At 46.2% G+C, this 13,458-nt stretch overlaps 1 protein-coding gene across 3 annotated transcripts in view; it reads right to left on the bottom strand.

The window, feature by feature from the left end:
- LOC124307128 (myocardin-related transcription factor A-like) overlaps window positions 1-13,458 on the bottom strand; it is a 168,889-nt gene that overhangs the window by 17,191 nt on the left and 138,240 nt on the right. Inside the window, exon 1 of one of the 3 annotated variants that reach the window (XM_046768546.1) lies at window positions 9,924-10,292. The exons of the other annotated variants lie outside the window; for them this stretch is intronic. Within the exon in view, the coding sequence (XP_046624502.1) occupies window positions 9,924-10,014 (91 nt within the window). The 5' untranslated portion in view covers window positions 10,015-10,292. Of the gene's footprint in view, window positions 1-9,923; window positions 10,293-13,458 lie in introns of those variants that run through there. 3 annotated transcript variants of the gene reach the window in all.

Genomic DNA, 13,458 nt, shown 5'->3' with positions numbered 1-13,458 from the left:
TGGATGGCGAACCGGGAGACAGAAGGATAGAGAGAGAAAAAGAGAGAGAGAGAGCAAAAGAGAGGAAAAGGCTGCCAGTGAGACGGATAATTTAAACTGCAGAGATATGTGGGTCTATTTTGAACTCGGTTGCATACATCCGCGGTTAGGGATTCCTGTAATCAGCTCGGCCCATTGATCGTGCGAACAGTTGCGATATATACGTACATCGCACAGCGTTTACGACGATTAAAGTTTCGCCCAGCCTGCTACCAATGAAAGATAACGGAGAGTGCCTGAGATAGGAGAGAGGAGAGGGGGAAAGAGAGAATTAACGACGAATGAAAATGGAAGTAGCATAGTGCAGAGACGGTGTGTTTCTTGGGCACATATACAGGGATCGACGAGCGGGGGCGAGCCAATAATACGTAGCTTTGGGTATAAATAAAGCCTGCCTCTGCCCGGAGACCGTCCCTTGTCCTCTCTGCGCTTCTCTTCGCCTCTTCGCCTCTTCGGTGAAGACGACCTCTTCGTCTCTTCCATCTCGTTCGTTCGTTCGCCCGTATTCTATGACTCCCTCCTCGTCCAACTCGCATTATCCCGTTGCGCTATCCGCCGCTTCTATCTTTCCACTAACTCGGTGACATTTTTCAAACGTTAAAATAGACCGGCGTGCCACAAACGCCACTAACGTTGAAGCTAGTGGTAGCTAACGCGCATCGCCTACGCGGGTTGAACTACCGATATCGCTGGCATCAAAAGTATTTCGAGAATCCGCGAAAACTGGGTGAATTATACCGTTCTGACGGTAAAATCCCATTTCGTTGGCCGACGTCCCTGATGACTAGGAGGCACGGTTTCGATTCCCATGGGGTGGGTTCGGCTGCAGGAACACAGAGGCCACTGGGCGGCTCTTCGATCGGTGGCAGCCGATTCATTAAAATGCAGAACGCGTGATTCCGCTAAGTAACACAGGGGGCGGCATTGTCGGAAAGTTGATTTCTTAATTAACGCATCGGACATTAAGGAGATCTTCACGAACAGCAGCAGTAACAACAACAACAACAACAACAAAAACAAAAACAACAAGAATGGCGTGACAGCATCGGTTCTCAGAAGACTTACCGATCGATCTCTTTACGACAATCGATGTAACACCGGGATACACGCGAGCGTTATTGAGAATGACTGTTGAAAATTTATAATTCATGCTCGCGCAAGGATAATGCGTTGTGAGGTTGCAGGAAAAGATTTTAGATTGAGACGGAGCGTTATATACATTGTATATTGGCGCGTAGTCGTCAGCCCCACGTTGCGTGAGCTCGATAATAAATCGGATCCCCGTTAGAGACCGATCTAATTATCGTCTCCGCGTCGGCGGCTAGGCCGCATTAACACGACGGCTTCACGCCGCACTGCAGCGAGCATCGATAAAATTTCAAATTTTACAGCGGCATCGGTTACGATTGAGGGTGCAGGGGAGGGGCGGGTCCGCGTGACACGGGACGGGTCTAATAATACTTACGAATTCTGACCGGATGTCTGCAGTTTTTGGGGCGAAACACTCTCGTCCATTAATTATTTATAATTTATGATCAACGTCCGCGCGATCGCCTCGCGGGGCGCGGAAACGTTTACGATCCGATCTTGGACTCGTCGTCGCTGCGCGTTGCCCAATTATTGCTTGTCGATATATCGGAGCCTCCCGGAGTCGGGACGATGCGAGATGCACGCATTCATCTCTCTAATCCGATGATGTGGCTCGGAAATGGTTTCCTAATCTCTGAGTGACAAAATCGTAGTTTCAATCTCAACTTTCGATTGCGCAAGCTCCGAGGTGAGCGTGCGACGGTGCGACGAGGAAGCTCGTACACGTTTGCTTGCGGCACATACGGCGCATCCGTAGGACCTCTGCATCACGCGGTGCGGACACGCGGATCACCTCCTCGTTGGCCGCGGTGTCCATGGAGCGAGTTTCGAGCCGGTCATCACTTTTCTATTGTGCCCAAAGCCCGATGTGTAAACGCGTTACGTCGCGTTACGTGTGTACGCACCGCATGTGATACCGCGATTTCACATGACACCCACTGACCCACAAACAGCTTCAATAGCGCCAGATTGTGATTTATTAAGGGTAGGCTGTCGCTGATCAAGCTGTTATTTTATTTTTTTTATTTTTTTTTATTCGTAATATTTATTCATTCTCCGCATACGTGCGGTATTCGTGTATGCCTTGTGTCCCTGCGCGATATCCGAACGTCTGCTGAGCCGGGTTCACGACCCGGGCATTACCCAGCCATAGGTGTGAATATGGGCGAGATTCGTACAGATGGCACACGCATCGTGATTTCGTGAGAGTTAGATTTTTGTGGGGGGAAATTGATCTCGGATCGATTATTGCGCAGCAATAAACCGAAAACCCGATCGGTTGTAAAAAATCGCACAAAAGTTTAATTTTCTAATTAAGCGGTTTTGTAAAACGAGTAACAACGTTAATCTTTGGCTTGGACGAGACAATTTTTCGACCTCTTTTATGGTCGGATAAATACATGCCAGGTGAATACGTGGAAGAATGGATCGGCGTAAATAAGAATCATGAATAACCGTATAGAGGCGCGTGACAATGACGCAATTCGTAAACTATACGGAATCAATAGTTGACGAGCTCGCGGTGCAGACGATTAATTCTCGCAAAGTAATTTTGAGTTGCGCATTTCCCGCCATTGTTTTGCGAGAACAGTAGGAGAGGAATTTGATGAGCCTGGCTTATACCGGGCTATCGTTTAGTGCGTCGATGGCGCGTCGATACGCATACGAAGCGATTGTCTGACGCTCGACGCCCGACGCCCGGCGTCGCGTGGTTGTAAGCATGTGTACTCGACTCGATTCAATTTCTTCGCTCCTCCCAATGCCACGCCTTCTAATTCGCAGCTACCATCGGCATGCGGGCGCGCTGACTTTCGCCCGATCAATTTTATTCTCAAGTCCAGCCGTTCTCTTTGCTGCATGGTCCGGAAGGAACGGAAAAAAACGACAACTCTGTTCGTCGGAATTAATTTAACCGATGGTCTCGGCGCTGCACGAAAATTCAACGAACGAAAGTACCGAATCAGAGTGATTGAGTTCACACGCAACACCCGGTACGTTGATGCAAGGAGTAAAGGACGCGTGCGGCTTGAATTCCGGCAGGTTACGGAGGTCGAGTATTCAATTTTCTCTCCTGAAATCAAGTCTCACGTACATTTATCCCCTGCGGCTTGAATTCACGTGCGACCAGCTCCGAGGCTCTTGCCGTGACGTCGGTATTTTTGGGATATTTGTTTTCCCCGTATAACCATCTTTGACTTCAAAGACAAGGAATAATATTAATACCGTGTGTACCGCTACGAATTGCTTGTTTTCTACGATAAAAATAATCAACGCTCAAGATATACCGAAGGGTGCGCAATGCTTATGTTACATATGCCAACCGATCCATTAGCGCAAAGCGAAAAATGGATTTATCAACCGCTACGACACGTGGAACTTCTAAGTGTGCTTTAAACGCCCGCCAGAGAACTCCTCGCGTTGTTTATTGGTTTAGTTGGAATAGAGTGGCTCGGTTTCACCTAGAATCAAACACAATAATACAGAGATAGCGTGCTCTTGGAAGTATTCGCCGATCGGAATGGATGGAAATGTGAATTCCCGGTAAGCAGATTATAACAAGTCTTACTGGACGGAGGAAGTTGCGGCGTCTCGTATTTGGGTCGACTGGATGCTGGGTAGAAGTACCACCTTACACCACACGCACGCATCGTCGAGCGTAATAAAGGCAGCGGAGCATCATGGGGTGAAGAAGTTTCCACGAAGCGCAAGCGAGGCGTCGAGAATATTTTCGCCTGTCCAATCGACGGACAAGGTCCATCCCTCGCGATTATTATTACCGGCGCAGAATTACCGCACTTACGAGGTGCAGGAAACCACTCCGCGGTAAGTGCATCAGAGGCCGAAGAGGGTATATTACGGATTCTGCAGCGTCGTCCCTGCGGACGTTGCGGACGCGGAATCGGGTGATTAATGTACCGCCAACGATTTGCGTAACGTGTAAAACGCATGAAAATCCGGGCTGATTTATTTCCCCAAATAAATGGCTCTTCGGTGTTGTTAACCCCGTTTTTAGAGAGGGAGAGAGAAATAGAGAGAAGGGGAAATATCTGTCGCGCGCGAAGCCTTCGGTGCATGGATGAGGAGGAGGAGGAGGAGGAGGAGGAGGAGGAGGAGGAGGAGGAGGTACCTCGGCGAGAAGGGATATAGAGATTAAAAATACTACCAACGAAATAAACGCCCGGGTGAAAAACATGCTCGTAATATATATAAGTACGCCGCAAACGACAGTCTAAATCCGAAATAATTTAAGGGTATATACTCGTGCGAAGTGAAATTTTTCTCAGTAGCTCGATATTCTCTGCACTCGGGCTAAAAATGTATCCTGCGCGCGATTTCGATTCCGAGTATTAAAATAAACCAAACGGAATAATCGTCGTGTACACGGTATTTGACGTTGAATCGCTAAAAATAGGGATATATTCGCGCTGATTGTAGGAAAACGAAAAATTAACACCATACAACATGTAAAATTAAATAGATTCCGCATGTTATTTTGAAGTGGCATTCAGTGGAATTATATTGCCGCTACAGCTGCAAAATTACAATATATACATATAACGTGATAATATGAACAGTGGCCAAAAGACAAAACCCGTTGAAAGATATGCGAGGTTTGAAAATGTCACTTGTTATTGTACAAATGATCGTAATGAACGAGCGCACGGATCCGCGTGTTATTGAGAGGGAGTTGAAAGCGCGTAGGGAAAATTTTGTAGGTCCAAGATACGAGTGGGTGGGCAGTTGGTGTGTCTGGGCAATTTCGCGCCGAACGATATCCCACTTGGATCTGAATCACGACGCGCATTGCGAGTAAATAATTAATGCCCCGCGTCAGCTGCGCAGTCAGCGAGTCAAGAAGAACGGTTTATTGGATTGGAATTTTTTAGGTTAAAGAACAAACATCTCAGCGATATCTGGTTAGGAAAATTATGCAAGCCTAGAGAAGACGGATGAACGTTCCAATATCGCGCGTCTTTCCGAAACATACATCGTTACGAAACGGCCTCTTGGCCACTGTAACAACACCGCAACGTTGATACTTGTAGGTAACGTTGCGTCGGCAAACTCGAATGAATGAATCGGTACCTCGATTTTTCGTATCTTTCAAACGAACGAACGAAGGAACGAATCCCACCGACGCACATGCACACGGTGTGAATGAATGCACGTAAATAAATCAATGAAACACCCTTTCCAAATATCCCTCCCAAACGCAATATCGCGCGCATGTCACAAAACTCCCACGATCTCGCGTATAATTTTCTTAGTCCGGTTGGCCGCTCTCTTCTTTCCCCCCTCCTCTTCTTCTCGAGGTGAAACCGTTTCCTGTGTCGCAAGCGGCATCTCTCGTACCTGAAGGGCCCCTCGCTCGCTCGATCTCCGTCGCTCCCAGAGGGCCCGTCCTTGTCGTCCGATAGTAATGTACGTACACGTAAGTCTGCGTGTGCGCGTGTGCGTGCACGTGTATGTATATTTATATATATATATGTGCGCAAGCGTAGGCGGCGCACGTGGGTTTGACAGCTAAGCCTACGGAACTGGTTACACCCACAAGAAACCAGAGAGTCCGGTAAATCGGTAGCTGCTGCATGCGAGAGCCGCGCTGCGCCGCGGACCCTTTACGAAGAGACTGCGGTTTTAAATTTTCGATGATATTTGGCCCCCGGTTGAATCGCGAGGTGTATTGATGGAGGGCCTGTTCCCGGGTTTCGTAACAGCGGACGCGCTCCATAAATCTCGGATCGATTAGTCGAGGAGGAAGCATCCGAGCTGCAGGGTTTAATCTCGGCCGTCGAACGAACACGCGGAGGATCTCCTGGGCGGAAGATTCGAGTAGAAGTCTTACTCCGTTTGGAGTAGTATCAAGGCGGTAGGGTGGAACGGAAGCTTGCAAGTTTTTCTCGGAATGAAATGAAGTACAGTAGGGAGAAATCGTAGGTACCCTGGAAAGTTGGGCAGGTTGTAGGTACCGTTACAGTTGAAAGGAGACTCGTCGCAGGCTGAGAGCCAGATGTGAGCCAATGGAAGACACGAGGGGAGAAACTGTTGCGAAAAGAAAATGGCGATTGTGACAAATGGCGGCGTTAATGCCCGTCGTACGTATATAAGTTGGCAGGGAACGTGAGTTTTGCCGGCTAGGTGTGGATGTGCCAACCGACGCACAAACACAACGGAGCGTCGCGTCGCTACCTTGCGTCTCGACGAGCGTTGCAGGGTTCATAAAATATACCATAATACCGATTTCGTCATCGAAGTCTGCGGGGTAACGTCGAGGCACCGAGTCAGGTATGCGGCGCATTAAACACACAGTCGCGTTAAGAGAGAAGGTGTACCTCCAGCGCGTGTACGCACGGTGGGTATGTAGGTGCATCGGTGAGATACGGTATACAACAAGTTTCCAAAACCGTCGATTCCCGATGTGCGATTATTATGCGACCGGTCTATTTCTAGAACCGGCGAGGCACTGCTGAGACACACTAATTATTTTTTATTCGTTAGCCGGAGCTACCACTCTCCGCCATTGCTGAAGGAGTCGGCTGGTTGGTTGGAAACAATTGACATTCAACGCGCATTCGATAGGGGGGGCTTGCAGCGGCACGCACCTGTGCACTGCCACCATATACGATGCGAAGTTATGGCGTTTTTCCGCGCCGATCGTATCTCACCGTATATACCGGCGAAACCAACTCCATTTCTGGATAACCATCCACGGCGCAGTTTCAAACTGTATAACCCGAGTCGTTGCATGCCGCGCTGCAAGGCAGGTCTGCGTATAATACGCTATTCAAAAGTACAATTAATTGTCGGGAAAATCGCCGGGGGAGGCATCGCGCGGCAAAAAACCACGATGGCTCGACCGCGGTTATTAGACACGCTCGGCCGACCCCATCCCGCCTCTCCTCGTCTCCGGACTTGCTTCTACATGTACGTACAGTACGTATACATATACCTACGCTTCAGCACGGGGTGGTTTATGTCTACGCCAACCACTGCGCAGCGCTGCGCTAGACGGCGATATGGCATTGCAGCTATCTTGTCCCTGTCGTCCTTCTTACGTTACGCTCTTGTTGCTCTCCCCTTTTCTCCTCCTCCTCCGCCTCTTGTTCTTCTTCTTCTCCTTCTTCTTCTTCTTGTTATGCGTTGTTAGGTTAAACGTGTGCGACGCGTGTCACCGACGCCCACGGACGAGACCCACCGTAGCCTGACCAGACCAAAGCAGATGTCGGTTGAGCTGGAGGGAGCAGTTGTTGTCCCAACCTCCTTCCGGAAAGATGCGAATTCGGTTTGAGGGTGGGTGACGAGGGGCAAGTTCGTTCTATCGGTCACGGAGTGTCGAGGATCGGTTGGTCTCGAATGGTTCCGAGATGCCTTCCTCGATTCGTGAGCGAGATGAACGGACGACGGTTCTTCTGCTCGCGATCGGTTGTACCGTGTGCAGCCTTGTCGCGCGTCTTTGACACCGACGCGACGTCGAATTCGAATTGGACATGAGGAGGCTGGCTCGGCCGCAGGCCTTGTCGTCTATGATAACGCGTGGGCTCGCCCACGAACGCCCTTCATTCATTCCCTCACTGGTTCATTCATAAATTCAACGTTCTCTCTTCAGGCCCAGACCGAACGAATACCTACGCGGAGTCACGCGTGGCCGATGTAGGTACGCGCCGCTTAGCTAGTCACCGTTTCACGACCCGACCATGCATGCATTCCGTATCCACACCGTGCACGAGAGCGAAGAGTCGGTGGGTACGTCTGTCACTTTCACGCAGGGAGACTGTACCTGCGACGGAGAACCGCGCCGACTTATGTCCACGGAATGAATAATCAATGGGAACACGGTGCACGGTGTGGTCCTAGGGCCTAGCCGCGATCGGGAGACAATGCGACTACGGCCTACACAAATATTTCAGGTGTTTCGAGATTGAGAATGTGAGGATTTGCATCGAACAACCGCGGATGGATTATAATTTGTATTAATTACGGGTGATTACGGTTTGCCGAGCTCCACGGGAGGGAGGGAGGGAGGGTTGCGCATCTGGACGCGGCGGTGACGTAGCTGGCCTCCGTATCGGACACGCGGTATACACGCGGAGAAAGCCGTCGGGTTACACCCTCGCTCAACATAAATTGAATAAATCGTGACGATGAGTGTCAAGTTTGTCTGCCAAAGCATGACTGATCGGATCGAATTTCGACCGTGCGCAGAATACGGGACGCTGCAAAGGGTGTTGGTGCCTCGCTAACTAACCTCTGCATGTCAATTTATTACACGCACGGCGTACACCACGTATTTATATGCGTCGGATTTAGGTCTCCAAACAGCCCGAGACAACGACGCTGGGGTTGGCTTGCCTACACGGGAATCCGTGGCGTGCGAGCCGACGCGAAAGGGATTTGCGACAAACAACCGCGGATTATTCATGTTGCACGCGTACTGGTACGGCATATATTACCTACACCCGTACGCGTATTACATGATATAATAAACAAATAAAAAACAATGTACGTACGTACGTATACGTACACATGCGAAATGTCGCAAGCTTGCGCAAGCGTAGGATGATCGTTGTCTGTGCTTATGTAAGCGCATGAACCCGTTGTTAGTAATCAGGACACGAGGTCCAGATTTATTCGGACGAAAGAGGTAGGTAACGCACGACCGGCTCGTTCTACATCAGATGCGACGTATACATACTTACGTATACGTTTATCTCCGTTTAATCCTTAATTTAATATGGATATGTGAAATTCGTCACAGACTTTTTACATATTCGAGATTCACGAAAACAGCCCTAGGGTATAAATTTCTCGTAGTAACGTGGAAGAAACGAAAAGCGAGACGATGCGGACAAATCGTCGTCTTGTAACGGAAAATAATGATTCGATAATTAACAAAAAAAATTGATACAGAAACCGCAAGAATTTTAGCTGCGGAAGCGAGGATTTTTACCGCAATAGCAAAGATTTTGCAAGCAGAGCAAAGCGGGATTCCCAATGTTGCAAACCCGTTAATCAAACTTGCGAAATTCTAGCTGATGCAACAAATTTTCATACCGTCTCTGTGTAAAGATTTCGATTTGTTTGTTGGTCCAACGAATTATTTTTATCCTACACAGACCTCGATCAATACGAAACACATCTAAGGATCATAAAAAATGTACTCTTTATTCGATAAAAGATGGATCCTGCAAGGGTATTGGACAAGCGAACCGTACGCAGCGAAAAATTCCAAAGTGGATGATGATCCGATTTTTTAATTAGCCGATGAAAATCCCGAGTCTCGGAGAAAAGAAACTTTCAAATTCTGGCATAACTCACACGCCTGATATACCGATACCTACCGTTGTACCTGTAACGTATTTACTTCGAGTCATGATGTGAAAGTTCGCCGATAACAATGGCCCTGCCCAATGACCCAAAACTGCAAGGATCGTTATTACGTTCGATAATAAAATATCACGATGGTGATGCACCGCTTCTCTCTGCACGCCCGAGCTCTTCGCGACTCTTTATTTTTGCTTGTTTCAAGTTTTTTGCTTCTTACTTTTGCGGACCTTTCGGGTTTCGGGTTTCGGGTTACCTATAACGTACCGTGTTCTTCTACACGTATGTATACGTACAGGCACGTGTGTGGTAGGTACGCATAATGTATGCCTACTTTGGATTCGTGTTCCGCTGCTCGGCGCAGATGACGGTCTAGCGATAAGCGAAATTTACCTACTTCTTACCATCCGAAACTTCACCGCATTACAACCGTAGAGAATAGTTGCGGTTCGAGGAAAGCTAGAAAATATTACCTTTATCACGTTTGATGCGTCTGCAAATGGCGCACATCCGACGTCCGCAGTGTTGCCTTTCCGGTTTCTGTTCCGTGTCCAAGGTAACCATGGTTGTCTTAATGTTTAATAAATAACTTGCAACAAGATATATATTACTGTAAAGTTTCGTTTCTCTTCTTCTATTTCTTCCACTTAATCGCCTCCGTCCATTTCTCGTTGTTGTTTTCTTTTTTGTAATTTTGATTCTCGTTTTATTTCTTATTAGAGGAGGTAACTGAGTCACTCTGGCACTGAAGTACGTTGTACGTTTGAAGATCACAGTTGTTGGTTTCGTTTTTTATTTTATTTTCTATTTTCGTTTTACTTTCTTCACGGTTGACTAGATGAGTTCTGAAGTTCTATTTTATATATAATAATCTGAGTATTTTCCAAATGTTTTTCACATACGATTCGTCGATGCTGCAGATGTTCGTACATGTATATAATTTGTGTATTCTACATCCGTTGGGCACGTGATCTGTGAAGCGATATGTTTTGTTTACACTATTATACTGTAATTCGTAATTAACAACCAAGCCTTTGTTAATTGCTAATTATAAATTACAGTTGATCCGACGATCGTGGTTTAGTTATACTTTTTATTTCTGCGCACGCATATATATGTATATATATATGGTCTTATGATCTTTATTAACGTATGATCTTTAATTAACAGAACTCTACGAAGTTTTAATTAGTATAAACTGTTTTACGTCAGACGTTTATTTTATTATGCACACGTAAATACAACATTATTACATTTATACACGCACAATGAAATATTTCGTAACAAGTTTTTCTTTAAGCATTTTTCAAAATTATTTCGATATGATTTAACGCGATTCACGCATTTTATCGTTTATATTCATCGTTTTGTATCGGGATTTTAATTCAACATCGATATCATTGTTATTACGATTAAACGTATAAACTCGCATCGAAATTTCATCGAGTGACTAAAAGAAATCCCACGCAAGGTATAAATATCATTGAACGGAGTAGTTCTTCCAAACTGTATGATGTACCGGGCTGGTAAATATCTACCAGACCGTAACTGCAGAATACTTTCATTCGAATTCGCTTAGTGGATTCAAAACTCAGCACATACCGAATCGATAGCGATTACACGGAAGATATTAAAAACACCTGGAATTCTCTCAAGAACTTTACCCTTCACGCATTTTATTCGGCTGTTCTTCAGCGGCCAAAGCTGCACGTGTGGACCGATACACGATTGGGAATAGTGTAAAAAGTGAAACAAAAAGAAAGAAAAAATACAGAATGTACGCCACGTAGGTTACAAGGCTCCGTCCGATGCGGCTAATAACTCTACGGCTAATTAAAGTTAATTCAATTTAATTAATCCCCGAAGGTTTAAGGCAATTAGCTCGCCCAGTGGTAAATTGTGACGAGGAACCAACCGCTGCGGTAATCGGTTTGAATTAATCCAATCGCTGCCATGTGTATCACACGTGCCGTTGTTGCAGCTCGGCACACCACACGAGTAAGGGCAGTCCGACACGCGTTATGTGCAAAATTTGAGGTTTTTTGGAACAGCGGCATGGTCTGAATTTGCGCAGCAGCGTGGCGAGTAAGTAACAAGAGAAGTTAAGCATAACGAATAGCTGCCGGTGTGAACGCAGCTTCACAAGAGCGTTTCACATGTATATAATTGATAAATAGTCGGGTGAGGTAATTTAGCGGGAAGATGCGCGGGTTGCATTATGGGTTGAGAAAGAAACGCGCGAGCCCTGCAGCCCCGTTACACGTGCAAGTGTGCGTCTAATTACGATACCGAAAATATACACCATACCGCGTTGATTAATTTAAAACGACGTTTCTGTAATTTATAAGAGAACCGGTTTAAATTAACGGCCCAGGGGTTAATTGTGTAATTTGTTAAGGTAATGACGTATCAAGTTACGAAATTGATATGGTAGCCGAGGCGTGTCTGAACGGCATTAGTACCCCCGTGACAGGGGGTGGAAGGCGAGTTATTCCGAGTCGGTCGTTCCTTCGCTCCGTTCGATACTCGACGTACCGTCAAATTTTCGTATCAATATTTCAGAACCAGCTGCAGGGATGCCGGATGCTGGAGTGCACGTGGTCGAAGCGGCCCAGCGATTCCGAACGATGGTATAAACTCGAAGCCGCGACAAATCTCGAGATGAAAGAATCTAATCGAGGTGCAGACGGTGAAACCGACGCGACGATATTGACAGCTCGCTATCCCGCAAGTTACACAACACCGCGGTGGATCAGCCGTCACACGTCAGACGTTTCTATTAAAATTCTTCCATTATTATATCGTCAACCTTGAGGTTGACAAATCGATGATACGGACAATTGTTTGCAAAAATCTCAAGAATTTATACGTATAATAACAACAGACGCATCGACAATGAACGGCGGGTCCCGCGGACGATAAGTTCGGCCAATACGACAACGAAAACCGCGAGTAAACAGCAAGAACAAAGACGTTAAAATTTGTAATGAATCTCTTTAACACAGCCGAGGATAAATGCTTGTGCATATTGAGGTAATACTATGCTCAAATATAGTTGTGCGCCTGTAAATATTTACCGGTTACACAGCTGGCAGGTGGTACATGGACGGTAATTTGTGAGGCGTACAGAGAAGAGAATTGATAGTTATTTCCCTAAATATACAAGAGGATCGTCTCACGGTGGGTCAGAGTTCCAAAAAGTTCACCAACAACGGTAACGAGTTTCAAACGTCGTTTCAAGTAACTTGTAAGAAATTCTCAAACTTTCACGGTTCCCTTACATTTAAAACATACGCCAATCAGCCGGACGTTCAACGAGTTCCGAATGTCACGTTGCAGCGTTGTAACGCTGTCGAGGTTTGTTTGATCTCGGAGGAATTAATTCAACTGGCGGAATGAGAACGAGAGTAATATGAACGAGAAACAGAGGTTGGATCATTAGTCTTATCTGCGTGCGGTCTTTTCTCTCCCCTTGCCGGATAAGTTCACGCCTGTACGCACAGATTATGACATCCTACGAGTGCACGAGACTCGACTGTCAGTTTGTTAATTCCGTATTCACAACCCGACAGAGGATTGAATTACTGAACATATTTTAATTGACATTAGGTGCCATTTGATTTGATATAATTATTAGATTATACCGGTCGGTAGATAAGCATCGATTCATTACGTCTCGAACCGCTGTCTCTTCACTTCACCTCTGATTCGAACACATGCGTTAACGTAATCAAATTCACGTTTCAATTATTTATCACTTTACATTCCGATTGAATAATACGAATATTCCCGATGGAAAAAAAAAATTATATAATATTTTTTCACACATTGCAGAGGAAATAAAATTATGCGTACGTGAGAAAGAGAGAGAGAAAAAAAAAAAAACAAATCGTGATAAATCGTGTGAATTTTTCTACGTCAAGAAAAACCGAGTAAATGAGAAAAAAGCGATATATAAATGTATTTTTATATTCACAACATTTTTAAAAGTCCTTTCAGGCGAGCTTT

Source organism: Neodiprion virginianus, chromosome 6 (genome assembly GCF_021901495.1).
Source record: "Neodiprion virginianus isolate iyNeoVirg1 chromosome 6, iyNeoVirg1.1, whole genome shotgun sequence".
NCBI lineage: Eukaryota > Metazoa > Arthropoda > Insecta > Hymenoptera > Diprionidae > Neodiprion > Neodiprion virginianus.
The sequence above is the reverse complement of the archived record's forward strand: the minus strand, read 5'-3'. Positions and strand labels throughout refer to the sequence as shown.